At 40.2% G+C, this 21,920-nt stretch overlaps 1 protein-coding gene across 2 annotated transcripts in view; it reads right to left on the bottom strand.

Moving 5' to 3' along the window:
• STAM (signal transducing adaptor molecule) overlaps positions 1-16,006 on the bottom strand; it is a 61,707-nt gene extending 45,701 nt beyond the window's left edge. The window contains exons 1-2 of one of the 2 annotated variants that reach the window (XM_043478987.1): positions 15,763-16,005; positions 282-366 (exon numbers count right to left, since the gene is read on the bottom strand). In XM_043478987.1, coding sequence (XP_043334922.1) covers positions 282-366; positions 15,763-15,802 — 125 coding nt within the window. In that variant the 5' untranslated portion in view covers positions 15,803-16,005. Of the gene's footprint in view, positions 1-281; positions 367-15,762 lie in introns of both variants that reach the window. The other variant, XM_043478989.1, reaches the window with a different exon arrangement.
• Between the last annotated feature and the right edge of the window lie 5,914 nt (positions 16,007-21,920).

The raw sequence follows: 21,920 nt of genomic DNA, 5'->3' as shown, positions 1-21,920 counted from the left end.
ATAAAATTTCTTTTAAAAATCAGTGGGAAAAACTAGATTTTAGGAGACAAATATGAACAAGGGTGAATAATTAAATATTGACACTGTTACTGGTCATGCTGTCCCTGCTGTTACAAGCAGTAACCAAATGGGATGATTCCTCAAATCTTGCTAGTGAAAACATTCTTTTTTCAAACCAAATTGTGACTCTAGTAATAAGCTTTACCTTCTAACTCTGGTTTTATTCCCATTAATAAACAGGATGAAAAAATAAAAATCCTTTGAAACCCTGCAACACTTACCCAGTGCGAGACTGACCGACTTTATCACAAATATCCAAAATGAGGCCCCAATCCTCAGCAGTATTCATCTCACTGGTTGCTTTCTCTGTATATTACAAGAAGAAATTGCAGAAACATTATTTCTAAAAAGGCTTTAAGAGGTAAATGACTACATTCAAATTACCAAACTGCAGTATAACCAAGTACCAACAAATCACAATAGCTGTCAACATCTGGTTAATGAAATATTTAAGTCTGTCTTTAAAAGGAGGTGGGGCACCTTTGTTACCTATCACAATTATTTTCCCCACTTATACTTCATTTGTTTGTTACTTGGTATTTAAAAAAAAGGGGGGGGGCCACTGATTTTTTTGTTATAAAAATGCACATAAAAAAAAAAAAAATGCACATACACACAGGTCTATCCCTATCTGCACACAGAAAGACCAAAATAAGGAACTCTTTCATTATCAATAGTTAATAGTTAGCTTCACTAACTATTTACATAGTTAATTCTTAGCTTTACTTGCCCTGGAAGGAACATGACAAAGAACAGGTCTCTATTAAAATGTTTCAGAGAATCAAATTAACTATTTGTTGCGTTCGGATTCTGAGAAGTAGAGTGGAGGGGGCACTGAACAAAAGAAAACCAAGGTTTAACTGAAAATTTTCCCTTAAATCTAAACTTGACAAGTTAAAAAAAAAAAAAAAAGGTACGGCAGATTAAACCAAATCATTAATTTAGGCCCCTTTCTTCATTACAATAAAGGAATTTTAATGAAAACACACAAGGATAAGGAAAACATGAGAAGCAATAACAGCAACAATATCTCAAAAGCTACAGAACACTGATCCATGGCAAACGACTGAGAAGACCCAGGAAAGGTGAACCATGTATTGTTAGTAAGAAAAAAAGCTGAAGAACTAGTCTGTTGAATCCTCAGGAAATTCAACTACTGCAATTGAGAATGAAGAAAAAGAGCACTTCCGAGGTAGCAAAATGGGTTAATACTGTTTGAAATGTAGGCAGTCCCTATTTCCTCACTCAAGGGCTCTGGCAATCACTTCCCTATTCCGAGAAAATGAGTGATGGCTTACTTTCTGTAGGTAAAGCAAATTTTTTCTAGACAGGGAGACACCAGGTATAGTTGAGACTTAGGCAGCAAAAATAAGGATTTTTTTTTCCAGTTTTCCAGTCCAGCATGTAAGCATGGAAGTATTCACTTCATCCTAACAAGTAAAACACCGAACAAAGTGAAAAATCAACAACTCTTCTTAGAGCCCTCAGAAGTAAGGTCACAAGGCAAACTGATGCCCCCAAATTAGACATACAGATAGACAGATACACAGAACCACAACTTAATAGAGCAGAAGCTCATGAGCACAAACATCACCAGGAAGCAGTACCAGGGTAGGAGAATCTACACTGAAACTATCAAACTGCTGAAGGCGAAGTGTGCACAAGTCTGAGTTAAAACGCCAGAGAAGAGGCGGCTTAGAACACTTCCCATACTTTTGTGAGTTTCAATTCCACTGTTCTTCCAGGTTCTCAAGGTGAACATCACAGAAAATTTCCCCTATTTTTCCAGCAAGGGGAGAGAAACTGACCATTCTGAAATACACCAGAGTATTCTCTTCCTAAAAAATCCTACCCTCAAGAGAAATTATTTTATCAGTCCTAACCAACTAGTGTTTTACCAGAGATTAACCTAACTGTGGGACCCCAAAAGCTAGCTTGTTCCAGCCTTCCATGTGGGAGAAGGGGAATATCCAACTCCAGCCCACTGGAGCCATCCCATCCCACCGATGGGATGAGCAGGGGATGGACACTGAGAGGCATGTGAGAATTCACACCCCAGGGGAGCGAGGCTCACTGAGCCCAAATCACAGGACAGTCGGCACCTGATCATCACACCACTAAAGGCGGGTGTCCCTTCGTCTAGTACATCACATCCAGCTGCTGGCAAGCCACACTATAAGGCAAAGAGCACAATTGGAAGGGCATCAGAATAGTATCAGAACCAAACTCCGACATGAGAAGGATGTTGGAATTATCAGACCAGAATTTTTAAAGAATATGATAATATGCTAAGAGCTCTAAATGGAAAAAGGAGGTAATATGCAAGAACAGATGGACAATGTAAGCAGAGAGATGGAAATTCTAAAAATGAAATACTAGAGATCAAAAAATAATATAATATAAATGAACATCCTTGGATGGGCTTATCATCAGTCTGGACACAGCTGAAGCAAGAATCCCTGAACCTAAGGACATATCACTAGGAATTTCCAAAACTGAAAAGCAAAAAGAAAAAGTGACGGGGGAGGGGGCCGGAGCAGGTGGCGGGGACACTGGAACAGATTTTATCCAAGAGCTGTGGGAAACCATAAAAGCTGTGACAAAGGAATCACTGGAATACTAGAGAAGGAAGAGGAAAAGAAAAAGAAGAAATATCTGAACCAAATATGACTCAGAATCTCCCCCAAATTAATGTCAGAGACCAAACCACAGATCCAGGAAGCTCCAGGAACAGCAAGTACAATAAATGTCAAATAAAGAAACAAACCCCCTGCACCTTGGCATATCATATTCAAACAGCAGAAAATCAAAATAAAGGGAAAAAAGAAGCCAACAGATGTAGAGAATGGATTGGACACAGCGGAGGAAGGAGAGGGCGGGACAAATTGGGAGGGAGGGTAGCACTGCCGTCTGTACAGGACCATCTATCTGTAAGAGAGACAGCTAGCAGGCAGCTGCTGAGTATCAGGGGGCTCCACGCGGGGCTCCGTGATGATTTAGAGGGGTGAGATGGGGGGTGCGGGGTGGAAGCAAGGTTCAAGAGGGAGGGGATACATGGATACATTTAGCTAATTCCCGCATGCTGCTGTATGGCAGAAACTAAGACGGCATTGTAAAGCAATTATTCTCCAATTTAAAGCTATTTTAATTAAAAAAAAAAAAGAAGCCAGAAGAAAACATCTTACCTATTCAGAAGTAAACAATGATTATACCTGACATCTCAGAAACCATGCCAACCGGGAGAGAACGGAATGAAACAGTATTGTGAGAAAATAAGCACCAGTCAAGGATTATATATCCTGTGGAATTATCCATAAGGAAAAGACACAGTCTTTCCCAAATAAAGAAACATCAAGGGTATCTGTTGCCACCAGACTGGCCCTGCAAGAAATGTTTCAAAAGTTCTTCAGGGAGCATATAGGAGACATGCATACATGAATGTGTGTGTGTGTGCAGGCATATGCATAAATGAAATGAAACACAGCAAGGACACCAGGAACAAGAGAGAGAAATTAGGAACATGAATATTTTGTTACTAGAAGGTGAGCTGTACTATCACTGAAGTGGTACAATGTTATTTGAAAGTGAACTTGGACTAGTTGTAAATGCATATATATATTGTAAACTCTTAGGCAGTCACAGAAAGTAGAAAAAATATGTATAACTAATATGCTAAAAAAAGAAAATGGAATCATATAAAATATTCGATTAAAACTCCAAAGGCAGGTCGAAGAGTATCAGAAACAGAAATAAAGAACAAGGGTTACAACTAGAAAATTATAACAGATATGGTAGATGTTTATCCAACAATATCAATAATCACTTTAAATGTTAATGGTCTAAATATAGGCAAAGATTGTCAGAGTGATCAAAAAATGAGATACAATTAAATGTCAACTACAGACAACTCACTTTAAATATAAAGACACACATATAAAGTAAAAGGATGGAGAAAGACAGAGCATGCTGACACTAATCACAAAGAAGTGGGATTAGTTATATTAATGTCTGATGAAGCCAACTTTGGAACAAGGAAAATCATCATGGACAGAGGCATTACATACTGGTAAAGAGGTCAATTCTCAGAGAAGACAACAATCCTTAACATACATGTGCCTAACTAAAGAGTGTCAAAATAACTGACACAAAAAATCATGTGAACTCCAAAGAGAAACTAAGTCACTAAGTCATGTCCAACTCTTGTGACCCCTGTGGACTTTAAGCCTGCCAGGCTCCTCTATCCATGGGATTTCTCATGCAAGAATACTGGAGTGGGTTCCCATTTCCTTCTCCAGGGGATCTTCCTGATCAGGGATCAAACCCATGTCTCCTGCATTGGCAAGTGGGGTCTTTACCACTGAGCCACCAGAGAAGCCCCTTGTTCGTTTATTCTATACCTAAAACAAGGTTACTGCAGACTTACAGAAGTCTTTCAAGACCTAAAGTTCGTATCACTATGTAACAACAACATACCAAGAAAGTCCAAAACACCTCAACTGATGCACTATGTCACCATCTGCACCAGTAGAAAAGATCTGTGTCTGGAGTATTTTCTCTTTTGCCTCTTTATTGGAATCCTGAGAAAGTCCACCAGGAAAAAAATGAAGCAAGCAAGATGCAGCTACAAGTGAAAAGAATCTCTGCTGCTGCTGCTAAGTCACTTCAGTCATGTCCGACTCTGTGTGACCCCATAGACGGCAGCCCACCAGGCTCCCCCGTCCCTGGGATTCTCCAGGCAAGAACACTGGAGTGGGTTGCCATTTCCTTCTCCAATGCATGAAAGTGAAAAGTGAAAGTGAAGCCGCTCAGTCGTGTCCGACTCCTAGCAACCTCATGGACTGCAGCCCACCAGGCTCCTCCGTCCATGGGATTTTCCAGGCAAGAGTACTGGAGTGAGGTGCCATTGCCTTCTCCGAATCTCTACTCACTAAATTATTTTAAATGAGCTTTAACCATGAGGGGATCTGTATTAATTCAAGAAACACCAGAGAGCTAAGAAAATTTTGAGCAAGGAAACAATCTGATCAGAGTTGGACTTCTGGGGGGAAAACATGAACCTGCTGCCAACATGTAAAAAATAGTTTGGAAGAGGGAAAAGAAGAAACTATAAGGAGAAACTTAACATAAATCTGGAAACAAAGTAAATGAGTTACTTTGAAAGCAAATGTTGAAATGCTGTTTAATGTGTTCTCACTGGCGGGAATGCCAAGATGGTAACAGTCAAATTGACCTGTTCAAGCTTCCATAACGGTAAATCCCTTAAAAATAACAATTTCTACTTTGGGTAATTCTTTGAACATTCATGTTTTCAGTCTAAATGCTCATAAATGCTAAACCTGATCATATAACTGGAATATGAATCCATAAGGGCCATAGAAACACAGACCTTTAATAACATCTATTTCAGTGTTTTTCTTTTTCAAATTTTACTCTTCAATGCAGAAACCCTCTACAAGTTAAATCTAATGCTAGCTACCCGGAGTCAGCACTCACTTCACAGGCTGAAGGTACAGGACTCAAGTCTCCCCTCACTTCAGACTCAAAAAGCAAGCTCTGGGCTTCCCGGCCACATGCATTCTGACCAACTGGCTACAGATTCAGGGGTTTCCACTATCCCCTTGGGTTCACTGATTCACTATAACCACTTACAGAATGAAGAAAATCACCTATAATTACAGTTTTATTATAAAACATACAAATGTCAACCAGCCAAAGAAGAGATATGCACAAGGCTGGGTCTGGGAGGATCTCAAAGGCAAAGCTTCTGCACCCTCAGGACTCTCATCCTCCTGGCACGTCATGTGGATCACCAACCAGGAAGCTCAGTGGAGGCTGGGTGTCCACGGTTTTTATTGGGGTTTCATCAAGAAGGTATTATTGACTGAATGAGGGGCTGCCTCCTGGAACTGCATCTCCAAACCTCCTCCTCCTTTGTGGAGGTCCAGTTGATAACATGTGACTCAAAGTGCCAGCCATCTAATCACAAGATTAGTCTTTTTGGAGGGATCAGCCCCCATACTGAGTGATTTTACTAGCATACACCAAAGTATCGTCCCAGGAACCCACCGTAAATATGAAAGATGCTCCTACCACTTGGGAAATTCCAAGGATTTAAAGGTTCCCTTCCCTGGGTGATCTGGGTTCGATCTCTGGGTTGGGAAGATCTCCTGGAGAAGGGGAAGGCTACTCACTCCAATATTCTGACCTAGAGAATTCCATGGACTGTATAGTCAGTGGGGTTGCAAAGAGTCAGATACAACTGAGCAACTTTCACTTTCACTTTTCCCTGGTGGCTCAGATCATAAAGATTCTCTGACTGCAATGCAGGAGACCTGGGTTTGATCCCTGATTCGGGAAGATCCCTTGGAGAAGGAAAAAGGCAACCCATTCCAGTATTCTAGCCTGGAAAATCCCATGGACAAAGGAGCCTGACGGGCTACAGCCCATGGGGTCGCAAGAGAGTCAGACACGACTGAGTGACTAACACTTTCCAGAAAACATGGACAAAGATTAGTAAAATCCTTTATTATTCAACCATTTCTAAGAAAAATTTATCTTAAAAGAAACCCAACGTGTAAAGTAAATCCAAGGGGAACTGCTCTGAGGAGTCCCAGAACCTTGCCCCATTAAACCCCCAAACCATCTGACACCCAAGAAGACTGAGTGAGTCATCCCGAACAAGATCCTCCAGTCTAACATTGACAGTCTGCAGATTCAGCACCCATAGGTCAAAACTGCCAGGAAAAAAAAATTCCAAACGGTTCCAAAAAGCAAAACTTGAATGTGCTGTGCATGGGTGACTAATTACATAGCACTTACACTGTATTTACAACTATTGACATAGTATTTACATTTTACTAGGTATTACAAATAATTTAGAGATGATTTAAAGCAGTGGTCCCCAACCTCTTTGGCACCAGGGACCAATTTCATGGAAGGCAGGGGTGGGCTGGGGGTGGTTTGGGAGTTATTTAAGCACAATACATTTATTGTGAACTTTATTTCCATTATTAATACATCAGCTCCACGTCAGATTATCAGGCATTAGATCCTAGAGGCTGGGGACCCCTGACTGAAAGTATATGGGAGTATTCATCTCCTTTGGGATGAACTCAGAGGAAGATGTGCTTCTTCTTGACTCTCCTGAATACCTCCAGTCTGAATTTTCCTTCCAGAATCCCTGAAGGGCTTTGGTCATGTGTGGTTCAATAAGACTGATTGAACAAGTCTCTCAAAATAACTGGAAAAGGAGGAAACACTGGCAGGAAAAGGAAAGATCTCATGTTTCCATGTCCAATGTGCCAGGGAAGTAGCAAAGCCATCCAATGCTTTATTTTTATATACATATTTTTAAAAATGTGTTCTTTTAAGATTGCAGGTTTCTTTTTGTAAGCAGATACTTATATCAATCACAAGTAACTGCCAAAAAATGCTAATTTTCAGAAATAACTGCCTAAACTTTACAATAAAAATATTTCACTTTTATTGTAGTTTCTCTATGTTTAATTATTAGTGTGTCAAGTGTAATATACTGTTTATATCAACTACTTGTATTTTTCTTCTGCAACATACATATTCATGGCCTCTGCCCATCTCTCTTTTTGTACGTCTACATAAGTGTCTTAGGGCTTCCCTTGTAGCTCAGCTGGTAAAATATCTGCCTGGAATGCAGGAGACCAGGTTTGATTTCAGGTCATGAAGATCTCCTGGAGAAGGATATGACAACCCACTACAGTATTCTTGCCTGGAGAATCCCATGGATAGAGAAGCCTGCAGGCCATAGTCCATAGGCTCACAGTAGTTGGGCACTACTTAGTGACTAAACATAAGTATCTTATTAATTTGTAAGTGTTCAGTATTTGTAAAGAATATTTTAAAAAATTTTCGTTGGTAAAAACATCTTCTCCAACTTGTTAAAAAAAAAAGTCTATGGGAGGATGTGCATATGTTATATGAACACATGATGTCATTTTATGAGGGACTTTGAACATCTGCAGTTCTGTGTCCATGGGAGTCTTGCAGATATTGAGGGATGACTGTATTTCATCTTAGAAAAGGAAAGCAGGCTATCACTCTGGTCTAGTAGTGCACTTAAATAATTAATTCATCATTGTCACTGACTGGTAGCCAAGCAGATTTTGTAAAAGCTTAGTGCATTTTTTAAAAGAATACACTTAAATCTCAAAACCTATCAGTTTATTTCTTAAATAATACAATATGCTCTGTAATAGCCTATATGAGAAGAGAATCTAAAAATAAGAGTATATATATGTATGTATATGCATAACTGATTCACTTTGCTGTACAGAAACACAACACTGTAAATCAACTATACTCCAATAAAAACTTTTAAAAAACAGCAAAAAATATATAATAGTTAAGCTTACTAAAACATAATTTACTAAAAAGTAAATAGTTAACTAGAAATGACAAGCTTATGTCTGATCAAATACAAATTGTCTATTGTCATAACTAAGGATGATCTGAATTAAGGCATACCCAGGGGTGTCTGGTATAGTCATTAGCAGATATTATGCTAAACATTTTCCTATGCATAAGTAGGATCAGGATCTAACTCAGTCTTAATGGAGAGATCAGAGACGTCATTCATCTCAGAACACTAAAGCTGTTCCCATTAGTTACTGATGCTGCCTCAAGATCAAGGGCGATAGCTCAGTTCTTCTAGGCTGTAAAACAATAAACAGTTTTCAAATCAGAAAAATATAAACTATCGGTAGCAGTTCAACATGGATTTGTAAACAGCAATGTCAAAACTCTTCATTTTCTAAGACAAAAAACAGGGTTCGCGGGAAAGGGAAAAGTAACAAGTAAATATAACAGAGTTGCTTCCAAAGAACTCAAAGCTTCATAATAATCTCATTTTATCCTCAGATTATCCTTACCATTATACTAAAAAACTGAGAAATTTGCCTAGCAGTACCCAGAAAAATCACACACTGAGCCTCATCTGAATTTCAGTAGTCTTCTCAATGGATCAAAGAACTTTTTTCTGAGAAGCAGCTACTTCTGATTTTCTCAAAATTTATGACTGCCAGAGATTTGGGGAGGTGCTGCCAGGATGACTGTGTACCATGTTCAGGCTATAGGAAAAAGACTCATTCAATCAGTCGAGAGATGTAAGAGTTCATCAAATCAGCCAAGGGAAAACACAAGTCCTAAAGAAATCATCCCTTTTGGAGATTATCAGACTCAGTTTTCCAGAAATGTTTTACCTAACATTCCTGTCCATCCTGAGCACTGGAAATCCTACTGGCAGAGCAATCTGAAGCTCTTCTAACCAGACCAGACAGGGAAGCAGGTGTCAAAGGAAAGCATGAAAGTGTCTCAGAAAAAAGCCCAAGATAGAAAGGAAAACCTAGATGCATCAGAAAGAATAACCTACAGGAGAAGTAAAACAGGAACAGAAGAAACATTGAGTAGAAAATCTCTTAACCCAGTGGATAGCAGACCCTTAACATATCTGTATTCTGGATTTTCACATTTTCCTCCCCAGTATGTTTTACAATAACTGAATCCACCTCTTAGAATCTGAGTGCGTGCATGCTAAGTTGCTTCAGTCCTGTCCAACTCTTTGCGACCTTATGGACTGTAGCCCACCAGGCTCTTCTGTTCATGGGATTCTCCAGGCAAGAATACTGGAGTGGGCTGCCATCCCTAGAAGGCTCTAGGGGATCTTCCCAACCTATGGATAGTACCTGCGTCTCTTCTGTCTCCTGCATTGGCAGGTGGGTTCTTCACAACTACGCCACCTGGAAAGCCCTACAGAGGGTACTTATATTCCGCTAACAATTACCAATTATTTAGTATGACTACAGATTGAGTTAGACAACTTGCACTTGAATTCTGGTTCAGCCATTTACTAGCCCAGCGATCTTTATATAGTTAATTAAATTTGAAAGACAGAAGCTGAGTAGCCTCCTCCAAATTGCTGTCTAACTTGATTATAAGAGGATCTGAAATGTATCCCTTGCAGGTACTGGGGTGACTGCTTTACGTGCATCATCTCCTCAAAAGAGCCTTTAATAGGGATTAGTGAAGAGAAAAGTACGTCAGGTCAGAGAATCCACAAACTTTGAAAAAGCCATGGTGTAAAACCAACCAGGAAATATGCCTTGAGGACAAATGTAGAGGCTGAAGAGATTAGGGTTAGGTCATATATGCTATGCCGAAAAGTGCAAATTCCTGTGGAAAGCTGTAGATTCATTCAACTATTTTAATCAGAGGAGCCGTAAGATCACATTTACATTTTAGAAATATCACTGTCACCCGGAAAATAACTGGGGACAGACTGGAAGCAGGGATAAGAGAGCTGCTGGACTACTCATCAGAGGGCAAGCGAAACGTGCCTGGGTGGCGGCAGTGAGGAAAAAAAGGATGGGAGACATGAACGAAGGGACCGATGAATAAACTTAAGAGCTATTAGAAGCACACCGACTGCGACCGCACCAGAATCCTTGAGGGCAAGTTCAGGGTACCTGTCTCACAGCAGACAGCGTGTATTTCCTGGGAGAATCTAGAAAATGACAATTACAGAATTTAAGAATGACATCCAGGTTCTTGACATATGTGACTACGTAAACTGAAGCACCAGTCATCAGAATAGAGGAAAAGCATACTCAAAACGAAAAGTTTGAATGTAATTCTGAACATGCTGAATTTGAATATTCAACTCCAGTAAAGAGAATGTTGTGTGTTTTTTAAGTCCACATTCTGCCCACTTACTAAGAGCCGATGCTGCACCTGGAGTTTAAACCCAAAGCCCAAGCAAGGTCTTTCCCTCAAACTAAACTGCAGGAGACTGATACTGACATTTATGAAAATTAAACTCGTTGTGGTTTGATACTGACTGGGCTAACAAAACATGTCCAAGATTGTAGGGTATGAACTGGACCAAAGCAGTGTGACTAGGAATGCAAATGCAGTATTATAAAAACTAAGACATGATGATTCGGCAGAAGCAGGGTCATGATTCCAAAGATGTCTCTTGGGTTTCAAACCAAGATAACTAGAACATGATAAAATAAACTACATAATTAAGAAAGAACCCATCTGGAAAGATAAGCTCAGTTTTCTGACATTGATTTTTTTTTTAGGTGGTAACAGAATACCAAATAGATAGGCAAGGCCAGAGAGGGAGCAAAGTATCAACAACTCATTATTTAATAAATACATATTGAGTGCTTCCTATGTACCAGGCATTGGCCCTAAGGTACTACAACAGAACTGAAAATTTCTCATCCTCCAGGAGTTTATATTCCACACACAAGACAATCAATCAATCAATCAATGGGAGGTAGCTGAGTATAATGAAGAAACAAAATGCAACAAGGACACAGGGTGAAGATGGTATTTTTTACAGAAAGAAATTAGGGGAAGCCTCTCTTAGAAACGTATTTGAACAGTCTTGAAAGACTGATGAATATAAAATCTTCAAATATTTGGGGTAAGAATGTCCTAGACAAAGAAAACAGCACAACGTAGATACCACAGCAGGAATGAGCTTGGCGTACTAAGAACTTAGAATGAAAGTGTCTGGAGATCATAATATCGGAACACAGGAAGGATAAGACTGTGAGCCACACTAGGAACCTGCATTTCCCAATAAGTGGCATGGGAAGGTCCTGGAAGATTCTGAGCAGGTAAATGACAGTATCTCAGATTTTTAAAAGAACACGGATCTTTGTACATGAAAACTGATTGTAAAGGGCAAGAACGGAAGCAAAGAAGCCAATAGCTCCTGCCAGTCTATCAAAGAGAGAAGGATGACTGGAGTAAGATAACAGTGATGAGCGAAGGAGAAGCGATGAGATTCTAGATATATTTTTAAAGAAGAACCAGAAGAATTGGCTTAGAGTAAAGATGTGGAGGGTGAAGGAAAAGGAGAATCAATGATGACTCCTAGCCATTAGAGCGGAGAAGGCAATGACACCCCACTCCAGTACTCTTGCCTGGAAAATCCCACGGATGGAGGAGCCTGGTAAGCTGCAGTCCATGGGGTCGCTAAGACGCGGACACGACTGAGCAACTTCACTTTCACTTTTCACTTGCATTGGAGAAGGAAATGGCAACCCACTCCAGTGTTCTTGCCTGGAGAATCCCAGGGACAGGGGAGCCTGGTGGGCTGCCATCTATGGGGTCGCACAGAGTCGGACACGACTGAAACAACTTAGCAGCAGCAGCAGCAGACATTAGAGATGAGTGACTGTATCAGCAATGCCATCTATTGAAATAGGCAAGGATGAAGGACTGAGCAGATGTGGGGAAGAAACCAAAAACTGTTATTATCTCTATTTCCCATACTAACAATAAGGAAACCAAGGCACAGTATGTTTAAGCAACTTAGCAAAGTTAAATGGCTGGTCAGCAGCTAACCTGGGAATTGAGTTTAGGCAGTGCAGCTTCAGAGTCTGAATTCTTAACACTAAGCTAAATTGCCTCGTAAGACTCCAAAGGGAAAAAAAAAGTCAAAAAATAAGTTCTAGGACTGAACATTTGGAAGTCACAAAAAAAAAAATAAGAGAGAGAGAGGGAAGCCAAAAAGACTTAAAAAGAGCTAAGCAGAAAGTTAGAAAAAGTTTGGTGTCCTAGAAATCAAGAGAATAAAGTACATCAAAAACAGGAATGCTAAGAGATCAACAAAGAAATGGAATAGGAATTGACTGATGGATTTGGCAAAATGGAATTCACCAGGGACTTTGAAATAAAAGCTTGATGGAATGAGTTATCTTTATAATTCAAGAGTTCAACTGAGCAAGAAATAAAACATCTGAAATGAGATTCATGTGTTCAATAAATGTTTACTGAATGTTTACTAGTGCCAGACAGTGGTCTACATGTTGGAACAAACCAAACAAAAAGCTCTGTCCTCAGGGAGCATATGTTCTAATAACATATTGAGGCGTTTCTTCAAAGGAAAAGTTATCTTCAGTGTTTTACTTCTTTACATAAAATGTTACATGGTATAAATCAGTAAATTTCTGATTTATGGTTTCAGTTTACCAGTTTATTGATGAATAAAGCTAACGGCAATTCATTTTGAAGTGGTAAAAATATATGCTAATGTTAAGTGATAAATATATCAAGTGAGTTAGTGAGAGTGTATCACTGACATGCTCACTGATGGATAAAGTGAGAAGAAATAGTTAAATGTATTATACATACTATATTCTGTATGCTATCCTAGTAAAAAAATTTTAAATGGGAGTCTACTGGACTCTGTCCGAGGATGATTTACTGAGAGTCTCTGGCAAGTCTTCTTAGATAACCTTTCATGATATTTTGATACATGGATCATGCAAAAGAATTGATCCAAACACTAAAACCTAGCTTTTAAAAGGTAAAATTTTCTGGGACTTCCCTGGTGGTCCAGTGGTTAGGATTCTGCTTCCACTGCCAAAGGCACAGGTTTGACAGGGAACTAAGACTCCACCAGTCACCAGCCAGAGCAGCCAAAATAAAACAAGCAAAAAAGTAAGCTTTTCTGGAGCAAAACAATGCTCCTATACTCAAGAAGCTTACCCTAGCAGGTTCAACTGATACATTCTCAATTCAACAAACTTTTATTAGGCATCTCCTCTGTAGCAACAAGTAATAGTTAAGGAGCATAACGCAAGATATGACTACCTTTAATATGAAATAATTTAGTAAAGACAAAAAGTATTGCAGGAGGTCTGAAAAGGGTGGCAACAACAGTGGGATAGAACAATGTTTCTCAACTGGAAACTACTTTGTGCCCTCAGGGGACATTTAGCTGTGTCTGGAGATGTTTTAAATCATAGCTGTGGGTTGGATGGGGAGAGGTCAGGGATGCTACTGAACACCCTACACTGCAGAGGACAGATACCCACGACAAAGACATTTACCTGGTCCAAACCGTTCGTAATGTCACCTATGGAAACTCCAAGTTAGAGTAATCAGGATATGATTCAGGTATGAGCTGGATGCTGAGTTGGCCTTTAGTCATGAGGACATGCAGAAAGGTAGAAGAAACAATACAAGCAAAAGTGTAAAAGCAAGAAGGAGCCTGTGTCTGAATTGGGTGGTGCAGGTACTGGGAAAGGGTTTGACATTAAAAATCCAATGGAAATGCGGGTTCAAAGGGCAATGGGATATATAGATGATTATGTAGGTGGAAGCTCGGTTACATACAACCATGAAAACTAGATTAAGGTGCTGGAAACAGAAGGAGCAGGTATTAAGAAACTGCTTTATTTTAACCATTTGCCCTGGAAATTAATGTAGTAAGTTATAAAACCACTTGAGAGCAGCGACCACGGCTCTTATTCATCACTATCTCTTATGTCACTGAGCAGTGTCCTATAAACAGTGTGTGCTAAATACTTATTAAGTTAAATGTTACTTTCCAATTATTTATTTATTAAATACCCCTAGTGAACGCTAAGGCTCCATCCACTGCTAAGATGCAGGACATTCATTTAAAATATCCCAAAAAAGTTATCTTTGAGTTGATGCCTACTATCTAAAGGCACTGCAGCAGATCCTCTATACATGTTATTGAACCACAAACAGGATGTGTTTTCCCTCTCTTTAAAGATGAGGACACCAGGGCTCAAAGAACCCTGGTTATTACCTTAAGTAACCTGCCCATGATTTCCTTCTGAGCTAGGCAGTGGCCGGGACAGGACTGAAACATTTTCTAATCTTAACCCAAACCATCAAGCTTCAGTGGCAGGCTGTAAGTTGGGAATTAAAAAGCAAATTCAAACCTTTCATAATTAAACTACACAAATAGAGAAACAGTAATTCCATAAGGTCGTCCTTATTTTTCTTGACTATAACCATTAGACATGGTGTTTAACTTGCTTTCATTTCACACCTGTGCACCATACAAATGCATTCAAATCACTCCAAAATTCTCTCAGGGAAAATTCAAACTCCTGTCATTCATTATTACCCTCAGACCAGGAAAACACACACACAGAGCTAACCTGTTGAATTGGTATGATCAGTACTTAAAACTTGTGATTCACGAAACAAACAAAAAAGAGTATTTCAAATTCAGAACAAATTAGCATTTTCAGATCCCAGGTCCTCTTCTACACTTAAAGTACTCAGACCTACCCTAGGAAGGCAGCCCAGCGAATCAGGTCCTCAAGCGTGTTTATATTGTTGTCAAGTATTCCATCTTCATCTCTCTCCCAGTATCTTTAAGAGTCTACCCTTAACCAAAGCTCTCTCCTCCCTCTCCCTGGTAGTTATAAAACAGATTTTAAAGTCCTCTAAGGAAGCTAACCTAAAACATTATGCCAGTTCCCAACGTTTGACATGTGTCCGGGAAACCCTTCATCACACAGCTTATCATCCTACGCCAGCTGGGACTCCCTAGCTCTCGATTCTGTCCTCCCAGGAGCAATGTCCCAGCACCAGATGCCACACCAGCTGTTCCTCCGCGGCCTTCGACACCCACCTTTCCAGCAGTTCCTTCGGAACCCACAGCCCCAGCTCCAGGCCTATTTCCCAAGCTCTCTCAGTCCCCCCCCCCCACCTTTTTTTGTAAGAAGATGCGACATGCCCCCAACCTCCTCCAAACCCTTACAAAAAGAGCCTCAGGAAAGAGAAAGGACTCCGCCCGACCCGGGGGTCCAGACCGTCCGCCGGGAGCGGGCCGAGCGGGCTCGCGGTCCGCCGGGGGCTGGACAGGAGGGCGGCAGAAGCACCTACCGACATCCTGATCGAAGGGATTGGTGGCAAACAGAGGCATCTCCACTGCGTGCAGAGGTGTCCGCAGGGACTCCCCCTCGACACCACGGGAGTCAGGGTGCGACCTAGGAAGGAAGTCTCCTCGGGCAAAAACAGCGGCCGAGACGGACTCTCCACGGCCCGCTACAGCCCCAGCTCTCCCCGACCCCCAGCAACCGCGGCAGCAGCGGCGGCGGCGGCAAGAGCGGAGGAGCCGCGAAGGCCCCGGGCGAGGAGCCTGTCGGGAATCTGGGTGCCCTGGGCTTCGCCTGTCCAGAACCTGCCCCGAACTTGCCCCGCAGAAACCGGCCCAACCTCAGAGCCCCCTCCGCCCGGACCCCCTTTGACTAGCCCCACGGGACAGTGGCAGGGATGCCTGCCTTTCCTGACATGGCCTTGGTCCGGCGCCTCCGGAGGACGGGGTCCTCCAGGCGCGCCGAAGACGACTAACGAGCTCAGGCGTGAATCAGAGGATGAGCAGAAAGAAAAGGGGTCGCGTCTGGCTAGAGAGAAACCCTCTTTTCCCCCGTGCTCCGATGGTGGTCACAAGTTTGTGGTCCCTAGGGGGGAGGATGGAAACTCCATTCCTTATCTAAGTAAAAGGGATTATGAGTTCAGGTCGCTGCCCGCGGTGACAGGAAGCTTGCTCTGGTAAAGTCATGTGAGCGGGCGGCTTGGCTCGAATCCCAAAGAGGGGAGTGTCAGGCGCGCGGCTCCTCGCGGAGGCTGGGGCGGCGCTGGCACCTTCCAGCGAGTCCCCGAAGGGCTGCCTGGAAGCTCTGTCGAAAGCTCTTCTAGCTGGGCGTTGGCAGCTACTAGCTGTGTGATCCGCAGGCTGTTAACAGTGATTGGCAGTTGACCAAAAAGGTCTGCGATAGACAACCCCCCCTCCAAAAAAAAAAAAAAAAACCGAGCAAAAAAAAAAAGAAAGCTGAAAAATGGATCTAAAGCTTGATCAGTGATTAGTAATAACTTAAACTATTTAGTAATTTTATTTATAAGCTTACTTAACAATAACAAAAATTGTTCTCTGTATCCTGTAGAAATTCTAAGGAGCATCTTGCATGTAAATTGAAATTATGTAAATTTACCAAAATTTACCGTAACTGCTGACTGTAGCATGTAAACGTTTAGAACGTGTCAACAAGGTTAGTATTGTGATAGACGGAGAGTGCTTAGAAAAAATCCATTATGAGGTTCCGTTTTTAAAAGTGAGAAATGCAGATTAAAGTAGTGTTTAGATACGTTTTTGTCAGACAAAGATGCAAAAGAACCAGGGATGTGGGGAATCATACACTCATATTGTTAAATGAAATTATTAGTCTCTCAGTAGAAATATTTGAAAATGTGTAACACAAGGTTTTAAAATGTGAATACCTCTGGACCCAACAACTTTTTGAAATTTATCCTAAAGACATTCTTTAACAACATGAACAAAGATGTTCATGGCAACATTGCTTATAATATCAAAGCACTGTTAACCAGAAAAATGCAGGACATTAGGGATTAGACAGCTAACTTCCTTCTCGGTGCCTCAGTTTTTTCATCTGTTATGAAACAGGAGTGATAATCGGGTTGTAAGGATCAAATGGATTCATACAAAGGAAGCCCCTGAATACCTAGCATATAGTAAGCACTAAATAAGTGTAAGTAATCATTTTAATTCGTATTGGTCATAGTACACACAGTCTAAAAATTCTCCAGCTATTATAAGTGTTAATACAGATCTGTGTTTTTACAGAATGACATCTAAGTATATTCCTTTTTAAAAGCTGCTTACAAAACCATATAGGTTTATGCAGTACCCCAAATTTTCAGTTTGAAAAGGCATAGATGAGAATAATTTGATTATCTCTGAATTGTAAGATCTGTGATGATATTTTGTTCTTAGGCAGTTTATATTTTACAAATATTTTAATGATGTGTTACAAATACATGAGCCTATGTTTCTTTGAAAAGCAGAAAAATAGTTAACAGTGTAAAAAATGTGGTATGTTAGTCCCACCAGTTCTTTACACTTTAAGGAGCCAATACCAAGGCTTGCTTATGTTTCCTTATGACAAGTATAAAATTCTTCCAAAACATCAGTATTAATCAGTGAAGTGGAAAATTCTCTCTGAAAAACCAGTTTTTGATTACTGGGCTGACAGGATCAGGTGACAACTTGTCTACCTCAAGTTCCCAAACATTAGTGTCTGGTACACATTAATCATAATTGTCCTGTATCTGAGCCAGATATTTATGAAGAAGCATTTGGTTGTGCTTTGTGCATCACTGAAGAACTATGTTGCCAGCAGTAAGCTAGTGAGCAAATTGTTCAAGCCTTGCTCATCAGTATGTGCGCTCTGGAAATACTAAAGTAAAATAGCACACTTAGTAATCTTCATAGAATTATCCATGTATTCTGACCTGGAAGAATGATGTTGGCCGTTTGAGGACTTTATGATTAATAGGCTATGGAAGCATTTTTAATATTATTTAACATAAAACCAAATAGAAAAACTGAAAGTGGTTTGTATTTTGAAGTTGCCTTTCCATGATTATCCCTTAAAACATTGAAACTACATGAGTTTCACTTTTACTTTTACCATAGTTTTTAAAACGTTGTAGTGACACATTCAGGGGCTTCCACAGTGAGTCAGTGGTAAAAAATCCACCTGCAATGCAGTAGACACAGGAGATGCAGGTTTGATCCCTGGGTCAGGAAGATACCCTGGATAACTCCAGTATTCTTGCCTGGAAAATCCCGTGGACAGAGGAGGTTGGTGAGCTACAGCCCATGGGGTCACAAAAGGTCAGACAGGACTGGGCGTCAGACAAAAAGAAACATTCAAGTGTTTCTGTAATATGTGTTTACTAGATTCTGTGGTTAATTTTGATATATTATTCCCTTTTTCTTTTTTGGTTTGATTTTGAAAATTCTAATACATTAAAAAAAGAAGAAGACACCTCCATGCAAATAGAGTTACTCCAGGAAAATTTTAAGGTTTAAAAAACAGAACCTTACTAACACTACTTCAGTTCACACTCCCATCATCTTTTAGATGATTTTTTACGTTTATCTCCTGCTATGTTTTTCTCCTTTCCTACTGCTGTGGACTGAATCATGTCCCCACAAAATTCATATGTTGAAGTCCTGACTACCAATGTGATAATATTTAGAGATAAAGCCTTTGGTAGATAATTGCTGCTGCTGCTGCTAAATCACTTCAGTCATGTCTGACTCTGTGCGACCCCATAGACGGTAGCCCACCAACCTCCTCTGTCCATGGGATTCTCCAGGCAAGAATACTGGAGTGTGTTGCCGTTTCCTTCTCCAATGCATGCATGCTAAGTCTCTTCAGTCGTGTCCGACTCTGTGCGACCCCATAGACGACAGCCCACCAGGCTCCTCTGTCCACAGGATTCTCTAGGCAAGAATACTGCAGTGGGTTGCCATTTCCTTCTCTGGATAGATAGGCAATTACATTTATAAGAGGACATGAAGGTGGGGCCCTTGTGGTCGGATTAGTGCCATTATAAGAACAGATACCAGAGAGCTTACTCTCTCTCCTCTCTGCCATGTGAGGACACAGTGAGAAGGCAGCTGTGTCTGCAAGCCAGAAAGAGAGTGCTCCCCAGAACCTGATCATGCTGGTAGCCTGATCTCAGATTTCCAGTCTCCAGAACTGTTTTTAAAAATCTCTTGTTTAAGCCCCTGGCCTAAGACATTTTCTTATAACAGCTGAATAAATACACCTACGTTTCTCCATACCCCTGCTGGAATGATTTTTCTAAAACAAAAATCTGATTATGTTATTCCTTTAAAGTTATCACATGGTTCTTCAGTCATTTAATAAATATTTATTAACTCCTTATGTGTACCAAGTACCATACTAGATGCTGAAAACACAGAGATTAAAGCTCTTTTATAGAGTATAGCTGATGGGGAATGCAGTCACTGAATAAAGAATTAAGTCCTAATTCCTTAGTATTACATCCTTATAGAACTGGTCCCTGAAAATCTCATTTTTTAAAAACTAGTTTCTCAGACCCTCTACTTTAGTCGTTCAGATTCCCCCATATTTTCCATGTCTTCAAACAAGCATTTCTTTCTACTTTCCTGCTCTGGTTCTATACCTTCTCTAAATCTCCACTCAAATTCCAATTCCGAACTGTCATAGGCACATAGTAAGTATTTGTTAGTTAATTGATTATTGACCATTTCTATCATAGAACTTAATGGTATTACATTAAGTATCTTCTACTACATAAAAGTCACCCCAAAGTTTCTGACCTAGGACAACAATAATCATTTCTTTTGCTTGCAAATCAAAAACTTGAACAGAACTCTGTGGGCATAGCTTGCCTGTCTTCCATACAAGGTCAGTAAGAGGGGGGTCAAGGCTGGGATCATTGACTGGGACTACAGTCTTTTGAAAGCTTGCACACTTACATAACTGGTGGTTGACTCTGGCAATTGGCTGGGTCTTTGGGGCTTTTGGCCGGAACACCTGCAGGGGACCTCCCGTGTGTCAGCACGTTGGACTGAGCATTGTAAGAGGCAGGAAAAGGAAACTCCCAGTTTCTCAAGACCTCAACTAGAAAGTGGGCATAGCAGTGCTTCTGTCATATACCACTGGACAAGCAATTGCAGCATCTACACTCAAGGGGAAAGGAAATAAAACCCACCTCTCCATGGAAAGAGTATTGAAGAATTTGGGGGCCATATTTGAAAGCTGCCACACTATTGTAACTTTTTACTTGTTTCCATAGCATTGGCCTGTGACTCTCTTATCTCTGGGTTCCCAGACTTTCAACAATAGGTGTTCCATAAACATTTGTTAAATGCAGTAAATAAAATATGTCATGATTAAATTGGCACACTGCCATTAGCAGCCATGGGGAGTGACAGGCTCTGGCCTTACCTTTTCACCATAACCAAGTAAAACACTGGACGAAATGTATGAAAACAACTGATTGCAGACCTGAAACAGCAGTCTGTGAGCCCAAGGAGAAAAAAGCAATGAGCCCTATGATTGCCACAGCCTTCTGTCTAGAGTCAGTTTCTGATTATGCCCAGGAAGGGAAAACCCCAAAATTACCAAATGGGATAATGAATGACATTTTACAAAGATAAAGGCATAAATTCACTAGAAGACAGTAATATCAAATGTGTTTAACCTAAAGACTGAACTGTAAAAAGAGGAAGCAAGATTTACAGAACTGATAGAAGAAATAGATACATCCAGAGTTTTGTTATCTATTTTAATACTCCTCTCTCAGGAAAAGATAGAACAAATAGGAAATTACTAATTACACAGAAGACAAAGAACTCTCTCAACCAACTGGACCAAATTGACATTTGTGATGGCCCCACCCAAACACTGCAAGACAAACATTCTTGTCAAGTAGACAAGAACAGAAACAAAGACAAGATGCTGGCTGTATAAGGACTCAAAACAATTTGAAGGATAAAATTAAGTAGATTGTTTTCTTGACTAAAACAATTAACTTAGAAAGGTAACAAAGCTATCTGAAAATTTCAATTTATGTAAAGATTAAACAATATAGTTCTAAATAATCTGAGTCAGAGGAAAATCAGAGACTATTTTGAACTAGATGAAAGTGAAAACAACCAATCAACATTTGTGAGATGCAATTAAAGTGATGCTTAGAGGAAATACTTTAAGCATTAGATATTAGAAAAGAAACTCTAACATCAATGAGCTAAGCTCCTACCTTAAGAAGATAGAAAAAGAATTCAAGTAGAAAAGGGAAATAATAAAGATAAAACCAGAAATCAATAAAACACAAAATCAATAAAACCAAAATTCAACCTTCTTAAAAGTCAAAATTGATAGCACTCAAGGAAATGGCAACCCACTCCAGTACTCTTGCCTAGAAAACTCCATGGATGGAGGAGCCTGGTGGGCTACAGTCCATGGAGTTGCAAAGAGTCGGACATGACTGAGCAACTTCACGACTTCACTTTACCTAGATCAAAACATTAATAAGAGGAAAAAAATTACCAGTATCAACAATTAAAGAAGCAGCATGACTATAGATCCTGTAATTAAAACATTACACAAATAATATTAAACCAAAACATTCATAAAGGAATATTCTTTTAAAAATCTTTAGGCTGATAAATTTGATAA

This window comes from Cervus canadensis, chromosome 10 (genome assembly GCF_019320065.1).
Source record: "Cervus canadensis isolate Bull #8, Minnesota chromosome 10, ASM1932006v1, whole genome shotgun sequence".
Taxonomy (NCBI): Eukaryota; Metazoa; Chordata; class Mammalia; order Artiodactyla; family Cervidae; genus Cervus; species Cervus canadensis.
Note: the sequence above shows the minus strand (reverse complement) of the source record. Positions and strands in the feature narration are given on the sequence as shown.